At 40.3% G+C, this 21383-nt stretch overlaps 1 protein-coding gene across 1 annotated transcript in view; it reads right to left on the reverse strand.

Annotated features, from left to right (window-relative positions):
• Sec24a (SEC24 homolog A, COPII coat complex component) overlaps window positions 1–21383 on the reverse strand; it is a 67272-nt gene that overhangs the window by 32962 nt on the left and 12927 nt on the right. The window contains exons 2-9 of the mRNA XM_031350694.1: window positions 17833–18297; window positions 10119–10289; window positions 7810–7887; window positions 7104–7261; window positions 6726–6898; window positions 4881–4983; window positions 3565–3691; window positions 568–677 (exon numbers count right to left, since the gene is read on the reverse strand). Of these exons, the coding sequence (XP_031206554.1) occupies window positions 568–677; window positions 3565–3691; window positions 4881–4983; window positions 6726–6898; window positions 7104–7261; window positions 7810–7887; window positions 10119–10289; window positions 17833–18297 (1385 nt within the window). The remainder of the gene's footprint in view (window positions 1–567; window positions 678–3564; window positions 3692–4880; window positions 4984–6725; window positions 6899–7103; window positions 7262–7809; window positions 7888–10118; window positions 10290–17832; window positions 18298–21383) is intronic.

A 21383-nucleotide genomic window follows, 5' to 3' on the forward strand; every position in this document is an offset into this window, starting at 1 on the left:
GCCTCCCAAGTGCTGGGATTAAAGGCATGCGCCACCACTGTATGGCTCAAATTTCTTAATATAGACAAGATACTGAAGTAGAACTTCACAGATACCTTTACTCTCTAAACATTGTAATCTAACTACATGTGTGTATGTGTATGACATATGTGTATGATATGTGTATGTGTGGGTACATGCACATCATAGTCCATGTATGGAAGTCAAAATGTAACTCCTAGGATTAGGTTTTCCCCTTGCAGCTTTGTGTAGGTTCTGGGGAGGGACTCAGGTCACCATGCTTGGACAGCAAGCATTTCTACTTGTTAAACAAATATTTTCTCAGCTAAAAAAGAGAACTTTGTTAAAAGATATTATATTATTTTACTTAAAATGCAGTGTAATGACTAGAAGTATGGCTTGCAACCATAATCATATTACTTGGAAGTCTAAAACAAAATTATAGGAACTTTGAAACTAGCCTCAGCTAACCAGCAAATACCAGACCAACCACAGCTACTTAGTACATCCAAAATAAACAAACAACCAAAACACCCTGCTCCAAAAGGAAAGAGAAAGGGAGCTTACCATGTACTCTGAAGGAGCCATAAACTCAATAGTAGCATTCTGGACTTCAGGTCTTTTGTGAGGTTCTCCATAAACTCTAGTTAAAGGGTTGTACATGAATTCTTCAGGAACTGTGCAACACGAACAATTATTAATAAAAGTATTAATTCAATGACTTGCATTTTGATTTGTATTAATTTAGGTGTTATATTTAATTTAACCCAAGTTAAAAGTAAAGGAACAGATTGAGTTTTTCAGAGGGTTCTATTTAAATAATAGACAGCATCAGGAGGCTTTGCAGACAACTGCAAACACTGTGACTTTCCCAGCACCCAACATCAGGTCTAAATCCTTATGGCTCATTTCAAAATAAGCTTAAAAGATGATTAAAAACTCATTAAATGGGGCTGGAGAGATGGCTCAGTGGTTAAGAGCACTGACCGTTCTTCCAGAGATCCTAAGTTTAATTCCCAGCAACCACATGGTGGCTCACAGGCATCTGTAATGGGATCAGATGCCCTCTTCTGGTGCATCTGAAGACAGCTACAGCGTACTCACATACATAAAGTAAGTAAATAGATCTTAAAAAAAAAAAAAAAACAACTCATTAAATGCCAGTTGTTCTCCAGAAATCTCCCAACTGTCCAGACATTAACCTTTGACACAGAAGGCTGCTCCCAAGCAGTGAAGGTGCAACTGTTTCAGGGTAAAGCCATGATGGATCGGCAAGTTTTATTAGCACCAACTGCTTTTAAACAAGACCAATTGCCTGTACTTGTAATTCACTATGCTCAGAGTATGTTAGGAATTAGCTGTTACTGAACCTAGTTTCCCAGGAATTGTTTAAAGATTAAAATCCTTAGGCTGGGGGAGTCAAAATAACCAACCAAGCAAACAAACAGACAAATTCATGAGGTGGTACATGCCTGTAATCTCAACATGTGAGGGACTGAGGCCAGGGGATTACCACCAAGTTAGATGCCAGACTAAAGCTATAGGAATAAATAAAATAAACTCCAGGCCAACCTGGAGTTTAGTGGGAATCCTTGTCTCAAAAATCAAACAAAGGTCGAGCAACATGGCTCAACAAGGGTACTAGCTCAAAACTTAACTTGAACCCACATTGTGATGGAAAGAACTGATTCCTACCAACTTGTCCTCTTACCTCCATATGCATACTGTGGCCTACAAACCCCACCCTACAACACACACACACACACACACACACACACACACACATGATGAAGAAAACAGCAAACAAATCACAACAACCACAATCAACCTAAGATTGCTATGTACAAGAGGTAAACTATAGTTCAAAAAGCAGCTCGACAGCATCTACTGCAGGCTACAGCCTTTATCACAACTCCATTTCTGAAGTATAGCACATACACATCAGATTTTAAAGGTGAACTTAACACTATATTGTTTTCCTAAATTTTTATAAAGTAGGAAATATATTTGGTTTTGTTTTGTACCCCAGGCTGGCTTTGGCCTCCACAAGGGCTCTGATTATAGGCCTGTGACACCACTCTTCAACTCTTAATGAGATTTCTTCCAGAAAGACATTTATAAATTTCCATTCTCTGTCTTTCTGAGTCAAGGTCTTATGAAGGCAGCCCAGGTTGGCCTTGAATTCTCTGTATTATACCCAGGACAACATTCTGTCTCTGCCTCCCAAGTGCTAAGAATTCAAACAGAGTGCTATTGGTTATATGATATCTTCAGATATAAATTATAAAGTAGTTACTGAGAGAGCGCACCTCTTCAGTTACTGATCACACTGCATTCAACTAATCGAGTACTACCCTGCTCTGTTCAACAGCAGTGAGTGAAAAAAGCAGCCATTACCCTAAGGACTTATTTTCTTTTATTCTAAGAGGGAAAATCACAGAAAATAATTTCAAAATAAAAGCATTTCTGGCTGGAGATGGTTTAGCTGGCAGAGTGCTGGCCTAACACGGAGGAAGTCCTGGGCTCCGTCTCCAGCGTCTCATAATCTAGGGTCAGCAGCAGCATAGCCCTCCAACACGAGCGCTCAGGAGGTAGAGGAAAGAATTTCAAAGGTCAGGGCATCCTTAACTGCACAGTGATTTGAGACTAGCTCAAAATAAAACAAAACAAAAATCTTAAATCATACTGTGAACTATTCCATTTATATGTTCAATGTAATAAATGTGAAATATGGTCTCATAATGACAATTATCCCATTTCTGCCCCAAAGTATATACATATTTCTAAGTATAAATGTGAAAAAAAGTTAGTGTTAGCTATCTGAATTAAAGAACTGATTATCTGTATACCAAGTAAATAAAAGGGCTGTTTTTCTTTGAGATAGGCTTTCATCATTACTATCAGACTTGTTAGTGGCTAGGATTACAGGCTCATGTGCTATTTCTATGTCTCTTTCCCAAGACAAGGTCTCTCTATGTAGACTAGGCCGGTCTCTCAGAGATCTACATGCCTCTATCTTATGAGTACAGAGATTAAAATGGTGAAACACCATGCCTGACTCTCTTGTCATTTCATATTTTTATTATCTGTTTTCTCTACATGGCAAATAAAAGTTAGAAAATGTTGTAAGGGGCTGAAGAGACAGCTTATCCATTAAGTGTGTATACTGTTCTTGCAGGACCCCAATTCACTTCCCATCACCTATAATCAGGCAGCTCACAACCACCTGTAACTTCAGCTGCAGAGAAATCGGATGCCTCTGGCTTCCAGGGGCACCTGGATTCATCAGAGGCACACACCTGCTCATGACCAGATACTACAAATATGGGTTTATTTTTTTTTCCCTTTGGTTTTTTGAGACAGAATTTCTCTGTGTAGCCCTGGCTGTCCTGGAACTTATTCTGTAGACCAGCTCGCCTTGAACTCAGAGATCCACCTGCCTTTGCCTTCAGAGTACTAGAATTAAAGGTGTGTGCTACCCAAACAAAACAAATTATGTGTACCACTCAAACAAAAATATGGTTTTTTGTTTCAAATGTTAAGAAATGTTTCAAAAAATCTTACCATCATTGACTCGATAACATAAGTTACATTTCCACCTTCTTTGATCAAGAAAGTTGACGAAAGGGTTGATGTAAGTCCTGCATGAACGGCATCTCACAATTGTACTGGAGGTGACCACAGGCAATTGCTGAAAAAAACAGAGCTAAGTTAGTCCATCCCTTCCAAATGATTAGTGAGACTTTAACTGTGGGCACTGAGGCTTACACTTGGCCTCCATGCTAGAGCAAGGCACAGGAGGGCAGCAGCAAGTTTGAGGCAAGCCTGTGCTACAGGGCAAGAACTAATCTCACAACACCACCTGAGGGTGATATCCACAAGAAAATGGATCTATTAGAAAACTACTCCTCTTTTCATTAAACACTCTCATTGCAGAACCAAGGCGGTACATAGTATACACGCTACACTATCACAACTGAAATCAACCAATCAAACAATAAAATCCTACCACCTACACACTGATACTCAAGAGCATGTGGTCATAAGTTTAGGTCCTGGACAATTAGGACACAATAAGTGATCTCCATTTTTTTAGATTATGGAACAACTTCTATTTTATTTTATTTTATCTTATTTTATTTATAAATGTGTAGGCAGCAACTTCTTAAAGCAGTTGACTTCACTCCAGGAACAGCAGAGTCGGGAAGCTAGGGGAAACTATTTTAATGGTAATTTACAACTAAGATAAATACTCAAAATCCTCCCATCTAGGTCCTGAGTGTTGGAATTGCAAGTGTGTACTACAAGTCTGCATCCATCTTTTTAGTTCTGCCCATCTACGTACCATCCCTTGGATTTCTCAATAATACTTTACTTACCTTGTTTTTAACTTGTAATAAAAATGCTGGTTGAATTAGAAATTAAAAAAAGAAAATAACGGGGGCTGGAGAGATGGCTCAGTGGTTAAGAGCACTGACTACTCTTCCAAAGGTCCTGAGTTCAAATCCTAGCAACCACAGGGTGGCTCACAACCATCTGTAACTAGATGATGCCCTCTTCTGGAGTGTCTGAGGACAGCTACAATGTACTTACATATGATAAATAAGTAAATCTTTAAAAAGAAAAAGGAAAAAGAAAATAACTTTGTCACATAACAGACTTTATATTCAGTCTTACATTGTTGCAAAAATACTTCACCACTTACATAATTTCCACATCTACTCTCTCTAAAGAAGCATATCACTGAGCTGGCTGTGGCAGACCTTTAGTCCTGTTAACCCCAGGTCTTGGGAGGCAGAGGCAGCAGGATCTCAGTGACTTCCAGGCCAGCCTGGTCTACAAAGAGGGCTTCAAGACACACACACACACAAAAAGCATACCACGAGGTCCTTGAAAGGGTGGAGCAGCAGCCCCAAAGGAAGCTTGGCTTTATTCAGTAAGGCCTGAGTCTGAGGGACGCTAGTCAGCGTGCATCGAAATAACCTGTGGGGGCGGAGAAAAAAGGTACATGTCAGTTGCTGCTGCATTCATAATTTCAGGACAAAAAGAAAAAAAAAAAAGATAAAAGGTGCCTATCTTGTTATTAGATCAGATTGTAAATTATAGACCTTTTTAAATTTTTTATTAAGATATTTACATTGCTACATGTGACCACATATAACTATGATTCCAGCATCCACCACAGTGAGACTATGTCTCAAGAAACTAACAGGCTGGGCAGTAGTGGCTCATGCCTTTAATCCCAGCACTCAGGAGGCAGAGGCAGATGAATCTCTTTGAGTTCCAGGGATGTTACACAGAGAAACTTCAAAAAACAAACAAAAAGAATAGGTTCATCCTGGTAAAACAGCCTGGACTAGTAATTAATCTTACCTTAAAATTAGTAGGTGATGACTAAATCCCCAAACAAAAACTTTTAAAATTAATTAATTACTTAATGTATTTATTGTTTCTTAGATAGGTTTTGATATGCTACCTAGGCTGGTCTTGAACTTCTAGGGTCAAGTGATTCTCCTACAACTCTACCAAACAGCTAGGACTACAGGAATACACCACTGTACCAGGTTAAAGTTTATTGAAGAGCAGTCATTTTGTTTTTTCGAGACAGGGTTTCTCTGTATAGCCCTGGCTGTCCTGGAACTCACTCGGTAGACCAGGCTGGCCTTGAACTCAGAAATCTGTCTGTCTCTGCCTCCCATGTGCTGGGATTACAGGTGTGTGCCACCACTGCCCGGCTAATTTTTGAGTTTTTACAACATACATTTAAGTTATTTATGGAATAAAGAGTTGAGTATAATGTCTTCAAATCTGGGAGACTAAGTCAAGAGAAATAAAGTTTGAAGGCAGGCTGGGTGTTGGTGGTACATGTCTTTAATCCCAGCACTTGGGAAGTCTAGGCACTCAGATCTCTGTGAGTTCGAGTCCAGCCTGGTCTACAGAGTTTCAGGACAGCGAGGCTACATATAGAACCCTGTCTCAAAACAGACAAAAAAACCTAAATCCTGTTCTCTGGAATATAGCTACACTGATGATCATGAATAAAAAAGTCTTATTAGGGGGCTGGAGAGATGGCTCAGTGGTTAAGAACACTAACTGCTCTTCTAGAGGTCATGAGTTCAAATTCCAGCAGCCACATGGTGGCTCACAACCATCAGTAATGAGATCTGATGCTCTCTTCTGGTGTGTTTGAAGACAGCTACAGTGTACTTACATATAATAAATAAATAAATCTTTTAAAAAATGTCTTATTAGAGCTAATAAAAGCAACAGGCAATTCAAAGGACATAAACCCACTCTCTTCCTTCCTCTCCCTTTTCTTTTTAAGTTCAGTAAAAAGAGAACACCAGGCCAGGCAAGCTGCAACTTGGATAAGCTGCTATGCCGTTAGCTGGCTTAGAGGTCACACAGGGTGGACAAGGAGCCTTATTGCTGGGAGAAAGCTTCAGAGAACTGTAAGGAAATGCTAAGTGTTAGGGAAAGAGTGCTAAGAGCACAGGGCAATTCAGAAAATGGGCAGACTGAGGAAGCAGCATGGCTGAACTCTGTAAGAGACAGCCAACTCCATTTCTTAATTTAGAGTATGTAAATTTCAGGTAAGCAAAAACAGAGTCCTAGGTTACAGAGTCTACCTGGACCACTTATCCACAATACCTAAAAAAGCACACCAGAGAACCTAAGAACATGGATACTGCCATGCTTATAAAAAATAGTATTTGAAGCCTTACTCTGGGTTACAGTTGAGTTTCTGGATGTCTTCAAGCAAATTTGGGACTGGAGGCTGCAATGGTGTCGAAGGAAGCATGTTCCTTTCTTGAAGAAGATTGACAACTCTTAGACCCTCTGGATGTAGACTCAATCCACTCATGCTTGCAGTTAAATGATTAGCACCTAAGGGAGTCTACAGACAGTTTCAAAGTGAGTAACTTTTGTATGCATAGAGGGCTTGGCTAGGGTCTAGAGAAATATACAAGTACAGAAGCATTATGAAGTAATCATTATTATTCTAAATGGTTATAAAATATTCAAAATACCTTTTAAAACTTTCTTCATATTTATATCTTGAGCAAAAAGGTCAAAAATATATTTAAAAAAAAAAAGTTTACCTGAGTAAAGGCCTGAGGGCCACTTGGGTAACTGAGGGAGGGCGGTGGCATTCCGGCCACAGGTGATGCACTGTTCTGGTAGCCTGGTGGCAGGGAGGGGTATGCATAGCCCACACTTCGGCTTGTTTTAGGGTTCTGATTAACAAGCTGTGGTGTTGCTAGAAACAAGGGAACTTTTAAGTTCTAGTTTATATTCTAGATACTTAAAATCATGGTAAAGATCCATTGAATTATGACAATTATAATTTTGGTTTTTGAATTGTAGTTTCATTTATCAACTTAAAGAGAAATAATCATTAATAACAAGAGCATGACCTCAATCTAATATAGACTACAGCCATAAACATACAGACAAGCTTAGCATGATTAATTTATATTATATAATAAGTTCAATATTTAATATTTAATAATTTTATTATATAATAAGTTTTATATTCAGACTAAATTTTCATTTAAAAAAACTTTCGAATACACCCTAAATTACATTTAGGGACTTAGGTACATGAATTTAAATATGTATAGCAGATTAAAGTGCAGCACATGAAGCTAAAGCTCCAGTTCCAGGATGAAGACCCTAAATGTCTGGAAGTAAAACTATCTCTGCATTGTTTACATGTACATAGCATAAACTTTCTTCTCTTAGTCTCCTACAATGAATACACATTACTTCTATAATGAGAGAAGAGAAATACTCATAGCATCTCACCCAAGAAGCCACCTCCTTCAATTTCATCATAAGTACTATGAGCCACCATAGATCCATTATTGGCATTTGATGTAATACCTAAAAGGAAATTCATCAACAAGATTGAAATAAGAATGAATGCCTCAGTTTCTTCAAGAAATGAACTACTATCTAAAAATTTAGATAACCTTTGAAAAAAATTTAAATTGCAGTCTATCAAAAATGTGAAATGTTAGCCGGGCAGTGGTGGCTCATGCATTTAATCCCAGCACTTGGGAGGCAGAAGCAGGTAGACTTCTGAGTTCAAGGCCAGCCTGGTCTACAAAGTGAGCTCCAGGACAGCCAGGGCTATACAGAGAAACCTTGCCTCAAAAAACTAAAAATAAAAAATAAATAAATAAAATAAAGTAAAATAAAGGTCTATTAGACACTTCTATAGTTCTAGCACTTGGGAGGTGGAGACAGGAAGATCAAGAGTTTAAGTTCATCCTTGGCTACACAGTGAAGATAGCAAGGGCTACATGAGAACCCATCTCAAAAGAGACAGAAAGATACACACAAACAGTAAAACTCCCAAACAAGCAAATGCTGACAAAGATGTGGGAGAGCAGAACTCTTCCACACTGCTATTGGGAATGTAAAATAGTACACTATTACAGAAAAGTATCCAAGTGCCTTAAAAAAAAAAAAAAACAAAAACAAAACAAAAATTAGGAATACTGTAGTTAGTACAAAGGATGCCTGAATTCTCATTTACTAAACACTCCACATAAGAGTCAAGATATGGGATGAACTTACAGTGTGCAGCAATGAATAAACAGATAAAGAAACTGAGGTGTATCTCCACAATGAAGTATTAGCCATAACAGGAAAGAGAATACTATGTTAAATGACATAGCCAGACACAGAAAGACTAGTATACATTTATATACTCTCACTCATACAGAGAGACTAAAAGAGCTATCTCAAAGAATGAAAGAAAACTGTAACCAGATGATGCTAACAGAGGTAACAGAGAAGTTGGCTAACAAACACAAAATTAGTGTTAGGACATTTTCTAGAGTTCTACAAAACACAAGGGTGACGAAATTAAAAACAATTACAATGTTTCAGAGTATCTTGAAGGCTTTTGTTTATTTTGAGACAAGATCTCACTATACAGCCCAAGCTGGCTTTAAATTTAAGATCCATCCTCCTGTCTCAGCTACCAAGTGCTGACAGGCATGCACCACCAGGTCTGGTTTAGAAGAGCTGCTCATAAATGTTCACCAAGCAAAGGAATGTCAAGTGTTTGAGGTGGCAGGTATTCTAATTATTTAATTATTCTTACTAGATGGGTCATCCCATATTATACATCTATAAAACCATCATAGTCCACTCTATAAATATGTATAAAAGTTCAAATGTGAAAAATAAAAATGTAAATGCTGACAGGAGAAGAGCCAGGAATATATCTTAGTGGTTGAATGATTGCTTAACAAACACAAGCCCCTGGGTTCAATTCCCAGCACCCACCTAGCAGCTCAAATCTGCCTAGAAATCCAGCTGTAAAGAACCTGAAGGGCTTTACAAGACATGCATGTGGCGCAGACATACATGAGGGTACACTCATAGTGATAGAAGGTGTGTGCGTGCGTGTGTGTGTGTGTGTGTGTGTGTGTGTGTGTGTGTGTGTGTGTGTGTGTTTAAAAGAAGCTGCTGGCTGGCTGCAGCACAATGGTAGGGTGTTTGCCTAACACACACACGATCCTGGGTTTGCTCCTCAGCACTGCAAAACAACAAACAAAAACAAATAAAATAAATAAAAAGTAAAACACAAGCCTTTTACATTTTGCTTTTTGAGATGGAATAACATCATGCACCTCATGCTAGCCTCTAAGTCAGACTCTTTTTTTCTTTTTTCTTTTTGGTTTTTCGAGACAGGGTTTCTCAGTTTCTCTGTGTTGCTCTGGCTGTCCTGGAACTCACTCTGTAGACCAGGCTGGCTTCAAACTCAGAAATCCTCCTGCCTCTGTCTCTCAAGTGCTGGGATTAAAGGTGTGTGCCACCACTGCCTGGCTAAATCAGACTCTTAATCGCTGGGATTATTGGTAGGTGTGTGCCACCAAATACACAAATCTTTCAAATAACTCAGATGTAGCTGTAGCTTTAGGGAAAAGAAACACGAGCCTTGGAAAGAATCCTTTTCCCCCTACAGATTGAAGAAGCATCCTAAAATATTCTTACAGGATGCATTCTAGAACATGATTCTAAGGTGTGGGATACAGATTCGCACTCTCTCTGCCCTGAGCTGAGATTCTGAGCATCAGCTTTGCCTTTCACTCACTTACCTTCTTGATTGGCAGCTGAGTTAAATGAAGATGGGAGTGAAGCCCTAGGAGGTGTTTTCTGGGGCATGGGGCCCCGGCTGGGAGGTGGGCCTCCAGCTGGAGGGGGCCCAGGAGGAGCTCCTGGCTGAAAAGTGGGAGGCAGAGGTGGATTCTGTAAGGGAAGTGCAGAACCTATGGAAACATGGGTTTTTCACGTCATGTAAGAACTTAAGACAAAGGCTCCAAACAATCTTTACTAAAACCAAATAGACTTCTAAATCAACATTTTAATAGAAATAGCCATCTAAATTAATAGAAATACACTAACTTCTTGAATTTGTAACTCTATGTCAAGAGTCTGCATTTTCTAATTCTTTCTTCCTATTGGTCAGTTTTTAAAGCAAAAAAATTAAACCAGCCACCCATAATCTCAGCATTCAGGGGGTTGAGACAAGAGGATCAGTCAGCAAGCTAGAAGCCAGCCTGGGCTACATAGTAAGACCTCATTCCCATAGAATGTGCACACACATATTAGCACCAAATCACTTCTAGGGTAATAGAATATTCTGATTGTTTACATTAACTGATCATAAAAAACTTTAAGAGGCCATAGGAATAATAAGAATAAATTAAAATGAATAAAATTTACCAATTTAATCATATCAAATTTGCATTAAAAAAAAACAGGGTCTCACTATAGAGTACAGGGTGGCCTCAAACATGATACAATCCTTTTGCCTCAGTCTCCTCACACTGGGATTACCAATGTGGGCAACCATGTCTGGCACATTTTATTCATTTTATTTACTTTCTAAAAATAGAGTATTAGACTGATTCTCCAATTTTTATTTAATTTGTTTGGGTTTTTGCCTGATATGACCTGTTAAAATGAGATTATAGGGCATTCCTCTTTTGGTGGCTCTCTCATGCCATTAAGAGAGTCCCTTCTTACTTTTCTCAATAAATCTACACTCACTCAACTTAAAAATGAGTTTACACAGTGTTGGCACATGCTTTTAATCCCAGCACTCAGGAGGCAGAGACAGGCAGATTTCTGAGTTCAAGGACAGCCAGGGCTACAAAAAGAAACCCTGTCTCAAAACCAAAAGAGAGAGAGAGAGAGAGAGAGAGAGAGAGAGAGAGAGAGAGAGAGAGAGAGAGAGAGAGACAGACAGACAGACAGACAGACAGACAAAAGAAAGAAAGAAAAAGACAGAGAAAGACAGAGAGAGAACAGACAGACAGACTGGGGCATGGTGGTTCACAACTTTAATCCCAGCATTTGAGAGGCAGAGACAGGTCAAGGCTAGCCTGGTCTACAGAGTGAGTTCCAGGACAGCCAAGGCTACGCAGAGAAACTGTTTCAAACAAACAAACCAACAAAAGGAGAGAGCCAACCTCTACAAGCTATCCTCTGACCTTCACGTGTGCATCATGGCACTCATACACTCACACAATGAACAAATAACGAGTCTTGCAGATGACAGTGTTTGATTTCCAGAACACATACTAGGTTTTATAACCGTCGATAATTTCTGTTTCAGGAACCCAATGCTCCCTACTGACTTCTGGCATGGCACAAGGCATGCATATAGCGCACTTACATAGATGCAAGCAAAACACTCATGCACAAAAGTTTTAGCGGGGCGGTGGTGGTGCACGCCTTTAATCCCAGCACTTGGGAGGCAGAAGCAGGCGGATTTCTGAATTCGAGGCCAGCCTGGTCTACAGAGTGAGTTCCAGGACAGCCAGGGCTATACAGAAAAACCCTGTCTCGAAAAACAAAACAAAACAAAACAAAACAAAAATCTAAATTTTAAGATTTATTTACTTATGTGAATGTGTGTATGTGTGTGTGCTTATGAGTGCAAGTATGTTCACTGTATGTATGTGGCGATTGTAGAGACCAGAAGACATTGGATCCCCTGAAGCTGGAGTTAGAGCAGTTTTAATTACTATGTGGGTGCTGGGACTTGAACTCAAGTCCTTTGTAAGAGTAGTATACACTCTTAGCCATGGAGTCACCACTCTAGCTCTTTAGTCTGTCTGTCTGTCTGTCTGTCTGTCTGTCAGTCAGAAACAGGGCCTCATAACGCACAGATGAATCTCAAGTAACTGTGGCTGACAATGACCTTGAACACTGATCTTCCTGCCTCTACCTCCTGAGTGCAAGCTGTCATGCCTGCCTTATGGTTCTGGGGAACTGGAGGTACAGACCCAGAGCTTTAGATGGGCAAACACTGCCTGCTGAGCTCTACTCTCAGCCCTCCCTTCTCTAGTCTCTTGAGACAAAGTCTAACTATATAGTTTTGAACTCATGATCCTCCTTCCTCTGCCTCCTGAGGACTGATTTTTTGTTTTTTTTTTTTAATTTATTTATTTTATGTGTATGGGTGTTTTGCCCGTATATGTTTGTGAAGCACATACATGCAGTGCCCAGAGAAAAGGGCATCAAATCTCCTGGTACTGGAATTATGGTTGTGAGTGCCAGGAGCCAGACCTTGGACCTCTCTGTAAGAACAGCCAATGTTCTGGCTGAGTATCTGCAGTGCTTCACGTGCTGGGGTTATTAGGCATGTACCCCACACACCTAGTTCCAAGACTTCAAAAAACAAAAGCAAAACCAAACAAAAATAAAAACCTCATTGTTTTTATATTTATTACTGACACAGTTAATACATTTTACTCATAGTATACCTGTACTTTATAAAACCAAGGAACAAAAGTAGCCAAATATGAAAAATTTGAAAAAGTCCTCTTAATACTGTTAACTTCTCCAGAACCACTGGAAAACCTTTGTTATAAATAAACATCATTGGTCTTAGCAAGGATTACTCAGCGAAGCTCTGGGAAAGGAAAGATAAGATTGCTGCCCTGCAATTCCCTTATCAAGGAAGCACCCACACATCTACAATAATCCACACAACTCAAAAGAACACAGGGCAAGGTGCACTCCCAACCCAGCATTAAAAGGAATGTTTGACACCAAAAAATGTCGAACACAAAGTTTCGATGACTTAATGTCTAACAAAACACAAGTTAGAACCAAAAACGACTTGTATTTAAAGCCAAGTGGTAGTGGTTTACACCTTTAATCCCAGCACTTGGGAGGCAGAGGCAGGTGGATCTCTATGAATTCAAGGCCAGCCTGGTCTACAGAGTGAGTTCCAGAACAGTCTGGGTTATACAGAGAAATCTTGTCTCGAAAACAAAACAAGAAATTAAAAAAAAACAAAAAACAAAAAACAAACAAACAAAAAACCCCACAAGATAGCTTGCAGTTGCTTTTTTCATATCTTTTAGAACATTTCTGAATTCAGAATGTTATATTTCATAAAAGAGATTTAAAAAAAAAAAAAGTTTTTCAAAACAGGTTTCTCTATATAGCCCTGGCTGTGCTAGAATTCTCAAGAGATGCGCCTGCCTCTGCCACAAAAGTACTGGGATTAAAAGTGTGCACCACCAGCTGGAGAGATGGCTCAGTAGGTAAGAGCACTGACTGCTCTTCCAGAGGTCCTGCGTTCAATTCCCAGCAACCACATGGTGGCTCACAACCATGTGTAATGAGATCTGATGCCCTCTCTTAGTGTGTCTGAAGACAGCTATAGTGTACTCATCATATATATAAAATAATTAAATAATGAGATCTTTTAAAAAAAAACTGTGCACCACCAACCCAGGTCATAAAAGAGACTGAGTAGCCGGGCAGTGGTGGCACACACCTTTAATCCCAGCACTTGGGAAGTAGAGGCAAGTGAATTTCTGAGTTTAAGGCCAGCCTGGTCTACAGAGTGAGTTCCAGGACAGCCAGGGCTACACAGAGAAACCTTGTCTTGAAAAACCAAAAAAAAAAAAAAAAAAAAAGAGAGAGAGACTGAGTAATCCCTGCTTTTTCACTGCTGGGGATTGGTTCCAGAGCCTGGCATATGCCAGGCAAGTAAAGTTTATCAGCACCTATTTAGAATACCAAGTGTCAGAGTTCTGCACTTGGTCTTTTCAGATCCCGCTAACTAAAGTGCAGATGAAAAAAAGGCAGAAACATAACAGAACACAGAATGTGAGGACTAGAAACAGGTGTAACTTAAATAAAGGCTTTCTTATGTATGTTTTCTTTTACATTTATTTTTAAGTTTTTACTTAGGTATATGTGTGTGAGACAAGTGTGTGTCTATGACTACAGAGTTCAAAAGAGGGCACTAGATCTTCTGGAGCTAGAGTTCCCAGTGGTGTGAACCATCTAACAAGGGTGCTGGAAACCAAACTCGGTTCTCTGGATGGAAGAGCAGTAAGCACCCCTAACCGCTGAACAATCACTCTAGTCAAGTTTCTTTTGTCCTCTGAAAACATGGGCCAGTGAGACAGCTCCGTAGGTAATGGTGTTTGGCAACAGGCCTGACAACCTGAGCCCCTTTCCTTTTCTTTTTATTTGTGCGTTTGTATTTAGAGACAGGATCTCACTGGGTAACTCAGGCTGGGCTGAAGCTCACTCGCTATAAAGACAAAGCTAGCTTCAAACTCAGAGATTAGTCTGCCTCTGGTTAAAGAGGTTCAACACCACTTCTAGCCATTTTTAAAAAAATTTAGTGACACAATTTCCATCCCAGACCCCCATAATAACAGGAGGGGCCTAGGGAGCCCTCCCTACTCTCTTGAATACCATCAATAAAGCTCACTGCACCCAAAAAAAAAAAATTTAGTGACAGTTATTTTCTGTGTATGTTACTGGAGATAGAACTTAAGTAACTAGCATTGGTAGACAGTGCTTCTTAATCCACTGAGCCATTTCTTCAGTGTGCACGAGCACGTGTACATGCACGTGCATGTGTTTGAGACAGGACCTCATTCTGTACCCTAGGTTGGCTTTAAGCTCATGGCAACCTCCTGGCTTATCTCCAAGTTACAAGTATGAACTTGTATTACAAGTATGAATTGCCACACCCAGCTTGATTGTAGAGTTTTTAGTTTCAGGTTCTCAAGTACAAGTTGAGAACATAGAAATGAAAGCTGAGATTGTTTGGAAACCATACATTCATTTTAGTTTCATATTCATAGTTAACAGGGTCTGCCCAGATTCTCTCTCTCTCTTTCTTTAAGGATAGTCTTAGCAGGCTGGACTTGAACTATGATTTTCCTGCTTCTGCCTACACTTGTGGGATTACAGGTTTATGCTGCCATACCTACACTCCCAACCCCTTCTTTTTATAAGAATGTTCAAAGTTTAAGGACTTTTTTTGTTTTTCTAACCACATCTATGCTGGAGTCAAAGTTTTCTACCTCAGAGCTTCTATTATGCCAAGGAAATTTTAGGTTATTGATCTGTGCCCTTATCACCAAAGCTGCACTTACATTTATATATATTTATTTTTGAGACTGGATCTCACTTTGTAACCCTGGCTGGCCTGGAGCTCACTATATAGATCAAGCTAATCTGCAGCTTACAGAGACCCACCTCCCTTTGCCTCCTGAGTGCTCCGGCAGACTGTTTTCTTGAGATATTTCCTGCCCCCCACCCCAAATCCTAGATTTGTAATCTTCCTGCCTGAGCCTTTTGAGCAACTGAGAAAGTAGATGTAATTGCTTTTCATTTCTCTTAGATTTATTTTTATTACTATTTGTGTTTGTGTATGTACACACTTGTGCAGTGCCCAAAGCCTGAAGAGGGTACTACGTCCCGCAGAGCTGTAGTTACAGGCATCCCAGATTGCTTGGCTTGGTGCATGAGTACTAAGATCTACAGGCCTGTCCTCAGGACTGCACAGCAAGCACTCTCAACAGCTGAGCCATCTCCCCAGTCCCTGAAATAGTTTCTACAGAGTATGGTTTCCCAAAGTATGTTTTTGTGCATTGAGCAAATTACTCAAGCTTCACATTTCTCAGCTGTGAAGAAATTGCTATGAAACTTTTTTCTTTAAGACAAGACCCGTCGCTTATAGAGCCCAGTCTAGCCCAAAATTCATTATTTTCCTGCCTCAGCTTCCCAAAAAAGGATTTATAGACATGTCCCATTATATCCAACTCTATTCTGCAGTGATGATTAAATAACAAAATATATGTAGTAGTTTGGTATAAAACTGGTGTCATATGGGCCCTGGCTAATGTGTCCCTTTTGGGTTTTGTGGAGTTTTTTTTAAAGGTTTTTCTTTTTTTTTTTTTAATGTATGTTTGACACTTGAGTGTTATGCTTGTGGAGTCCAAAAGAGGGCATCAGATCCTCTAGAACAGCCCCACCTAAGTCCTGGAACTGACTCAGCTCCTCTGCAAAAGCAATGTGCACTCTTAATCACTGTGTAGCCCCAACAAGCCTTGGTCCTCCTGCCTTGTTTCCTATGTGCTGGGGTTACAGCCATATACCACTATGCCCAGAACATTTTAATTATTAGTGTGTCCATGTGTATGTATAATGTGAGGGGGGCACAGGGCCGCATGCTGCACCTGCATGGAGGTCAGAGACAACTTTCTGGAGTTAACTTTTTTTTTCCTCTCCTTTTTTTGAGACAGGATTTCTCTGTGTAGCCCTGGCTGTCCTGGAACTCACTCTGTAGACCAGTCTCGCATCGAACTTAGAAATCCATCTGCCTCTGCTTCCCAAGTGCTGTGATTAAAGGCGTGCGCCACCACTGTCTGGTTGGAGTTAAAACTTTTCTACTGCCGACTGTTCTGGCAATTAAACTGAGATCATCAAGCTTGGATCAGCACATCTGCCCCACTGAGCCACCTTGTCAACCTGAGGTTTTCAGGTTTATTCTTGTCACTTACTCTGAGAAATTGAACCAGTAACTATTTCCAAATGAAGAGCTAGTATCAATAGCTATTTTCTTTTATTCATATTCCCTTAACTCTAATCAGATATTTTCCATCAAGCATGTAGCTTGTTAGCTGCTCAAAGTACTCTTTAAGGGGGTAGGGTGGGCAGTTCTAGAGACGGACTGAAGGTCCTAGCAATTGCAGAGCACATATCTGGACAGCACATTCCCGTCTCCCTGGGTTTGGTAGTGCATGCCTGTAATTACTACATTGAGGAGGGAAAGGTGGGTGCTCAGCTCAAAGTCATCTTTAGCTGTTTAGTAAACTCCAGGGCAAGAATGATCCAAACTCCAGAACAACCTGTCTCTCCAAAGAAAAGACAGAAAGAAACAAAAGAGACAAACTAATCTGAGAACAAATGTTAGACCCTAAGTCCTATTTACTCTCAGTGTGACTATGTCATGCTATGGCAATCATATGAAATTAATTTTCATTAATAACTTTCATTAAATAGTTATTTTCTAGGACACCACCAAACCCATTTTGCATGTGTGTATACCCCAAGTGCTGGGATTTAAGAAGGCATGTGCCACCAGATCTGTCATCTTTCAGTCCTATGAAAGTGACTGCACAAAAATATAAGTTCCTGGAAATCTTAGGGACTGAAAGAAAAATAGCTTGGAGAAGCAGATGTTTGGGAGGCTGAGGCAGAGGATTGCTTGAGGTCAGGAGTTGTGATTCATCATAGGCAACCAACAAGATCTTGTATCCTTACAAAGAAAGAAAAACAAAATACCTACAAAGCGAAAGCAGCAACAGTTCAGGAATGTAAGCAATCTATTAAGTCAAAAGTGTGAGAAGAAACTTATTTAAAGACTAATTGATTTTTAAAAAATTTGTTTTCTATAAGGCTTAAGGCTGTAAATATTGAATCCAAATGTAAAGAAGCACGTTTTCCATTTATACATTTCAAACATTCCTCCACGAGTACCTGGCTTTTTGAAGCTGGCTTGAAGTGCAAGGTCTCCAGAAGAAACATACTGATGATCTGCTGTTAAATTTGTATTCCCAAGTATAGTTGGTTGAGCTACATGAGGAAAATGATTAGTCTGTGGTCCTGTGGATGGATAGTTATATTGCCAATTCAAAGGTGGGGGTTGGGTGGTTCCAGGAAGAAAGCTACCAGAAGGCATTGGTGTAGCAGCTGGGTTCTGAGAAGTAGGTAGTGGCATTCGGGGAACAGGGCCACTATGAAGTGAAGGCGGTACTGGACTGGAAGTCACAAGTGGACTATTAAGAGTCTGCCCAGATCCCTGAGAACCACCATAGTTCGACTGTGCAGAGAATGGACTCAAAGTCTTTGCTGGCATTGGACGAGGGTAGGATCCTGGAAGTTGGGAGTCATGTCCTTGGCTCGATGACACTTGTGAAGACATCAGTGTATTTTGGACAGGACCTTCAGAAGAGACAGGAGACAAATTAGCCTTGCAAGCAAATATAACAATACTTTTATATTGTCTGGTAGTTCTCAAGTAGTAAGTCATGACCCCTTTGAAGATCAAAGGACCCTTTCACATGGATCAACTAAATCCACAGGGAAACAAAGATACTTACATAACTATTCATAACAGTATCAAAATTAGTTATGAAGTAGCAATGAAAATAATTTTATGGTTGAGGGTGGCCACAACATGAGGAAGGTATTAGGAAGGTTGAGAGCCACTGCTTTGATCCCAGCACTTGGGAGGCAGAGGCAGGTGGATCTCTGTGTAGGAGATCAGCCTGATCTACAAAAACAGGGCTATTAAATAGAGGAACCTGTCTTAAAACACACACACAAACACACACACACTCACACACACACACACTCACACACATGCACACATTAATAATCACTTAAGCCAGGTGGTGGTGGTGCACGCCTTTAATCCCAGCACTTGGGAGGCAGAGGCAGGTGGATTTCTGAGTTCGAGGTCAGCCTGGTCTACAGAGTGAGTTCCAGAACAGCCAGGGATACACAGAGAAACTGTCTCGGAAACACCCCCCCCCCCAAAAAAAAAGGAAAAAAAGAATCACTTGAAAAGATATTAATTTGGGGCTGCATAGATGGCTCAGTAGGTAAGATAACTTGGACGTGCAATCATGAAGACTCTGGTTTAGCATATAAAACAAGCCAGGTGCACCACAAATACCAGGATCCAGATCTGAGGAATCTTAGACCTTCTTCTGGCCCCACACAGTGCAAAGACACTTGCACCTGCACACACATATACACATGCACAGACTCACACAGGCACGTACATATATAGAAATATAAATAAATCTAAAATTAGACATTTATTCAACATAATAGCTACTGGAGAATGGGAAATGAAACTAAAACAGTAAAAGAAACACTTAGACCAACCAGGATGGCTAAAACAAAAAAGAGGTGCAGTAACAAGTCAGCATGCTTGTGGGAATACTAACTCACAAAGCCACTATCCCTGCTGTCTACACTTGAAAGTTATCCTATGGTCTTGCAGTCCCTCAGACTGCATTCTCTTTACACAGGTGTTCCAAGCAGAATTACTTATATCTGTGGTACTACCATGCTCCCTCACATTATAATAATGGACTAAGCATCTAAGACTGTAGCCAAGTCCCCAATTAAACGCTTCCCTGCTCATGGTGTCTCTTCAGAACAACGACTAAGACAGAGGTTGGTACCAGAGACTGGGGTATTGCTGAGGCAGCAATACTACCATGCTGTTTGTTGGAGGAATCTGGAAGACTTTGGGATTTAAACTAGAAAGCAGTTGGATACTTTAGGTAGGGCTTAATGGGTCATCCTATTAGGAACACAAAGGGCCGTGGGGGCCCAGTTGAAGAAATTTCAGAGAGGAAGAATAGTAGTAAATAGCACTCATGAGACTGATGCTTTAAATCTGGGAGACCATTCTTCTGATACTCTGACAAAGAATGTGACTGCTTTTTGTCCTTTTCCTATACATCTCCCTGACCTATACAGAGGAGAGGAGCAAGTGAGGCAAGAAGAAATACAAAATGTTCAGTCTGAGGAGGAAAGGAGCACCAGGAAGTATAATGGAGCTAAATTCAATGCTGAAGGAAATAAAAAGTTTAAAGAAAAGCCAGAGGCTGAATGGAATAAAAGGGAGTGGTGTCCTCAAGGGAAGACCCAACTCAGCTAGGCTTCCAATTTGTGAATTTATGGATTTAAAGAATTTGTGGGCTGGGCAGTGGTGGCACATGCCTTTAATCCCAGTACTTGGGATGCAGAGACAGGCAGATTTCTGGGTTAAAGGCCAGCCTGGTCTACAGAGTGAGTTCTAGGACAGTCAGGGCTACACAGAGAAACCCTGTCTCGAAAAACCATGAAAAAAAAAAAGGATTTGTGGATTTAAAGAAAATCTTAGGCAGTGAAGTAAACCATCTACAACTGAAAAATGGTAAGATATAATTGAAGAGGGGGCCAATTTCCAGTACTACCAAGCAGCTGACCATCAGCAGCTTTGGCCACATGGTTCTGCCTTTAGAGCCAATGATACAAGAAAGGGGTTGTGGAAGCTCCCTCCGTGGCTAAGGTGTATGTCAGGCGTGTCCCTGTACACGGAGGTCTAGAGAACCACTGTATGGAACTGTGATGTTGAGACCTGGATGCCATTGCAGACTCCAAGAAGACGGAGATGCCAGCTTTATCTAATCCTTGCCAAGGAAAACTGAAGATCAGATATGGAGCCAGCCCAAGAGAGAGAAATGTGTTGAACAAAGCTGAAAGGAGTTGGAGATCTGAAGAGCATTTTGATATCAGACATAGAGATGCAGATTTTCAAGTTTGTCCTGCTGGTTTTAGTCTTGCTGTGCCTGTGTTTCCTCACTGTTATTGTACACTGCGTAAAGATTACGGTTGTATTATACAAATGTTGATTCCTATACCCCTGAATCTAGTTGCAATCCAGACATGACATTTTAATGCTTATTCTAAGTATCTCCTGACTCAATGTTGTATAAACATTTATTCTCTGACATGTCAATAAAAGCTGATCAGCCAGTGGCTGAGCAAAGAGAATAGGACTGGACTTCAGATGCCAGCCAGGAAGGGAGGGGGTGGAGGGGGAAGGATTCTCCATAAGGACATGAGGAAAGGCTCAAGGAGGCATTATTGGAACACACCTGGAGCAGAGAGAGCCAGACAAATACTAAAATGCAAGAATCTCGGGGATTTTGGCAGGAAGGTAGTCAGATTAGAGGATTAAAATACATTAATACTGTTCAGCTATTGTGCTGTAAAGCTTGAGTAAATAAATCTTATAGTCTCTGTCTCATTTATTTCGGAGCTAGTTGGAATAAAAAAACCTATCACCTTTAAAATTATACTAGCACTTCCTTTCCACCCTTTTGGAATGGTAATGTGTCACCGTATGCTGGAGGTATGTAATCTGCTTTTTTTCTTTTAATTTTATAAAGACTTACAGTTAAGAGAATCCCATGGGTCTCAGAAGAGACTTTGAACTTTGGCCTCTGGGGTGGAGGGGTGTCATT

The sequence above is a fragment of the Mastomys coucha genome, unplaced genomic scaffold (genome assembly GCF_008632895.1).
Source record: "Mastomys coucha isolate ucsf_1 unplaced genomic scaffold, UCSF_Mcou_1 pScaffold5, whole genome shotgun sequence".
NCBI lineage: Eukaryota > Metazoa > Chordata > Mammalia > Rodentia > Muridae > Mastomys > Mastomys coucha.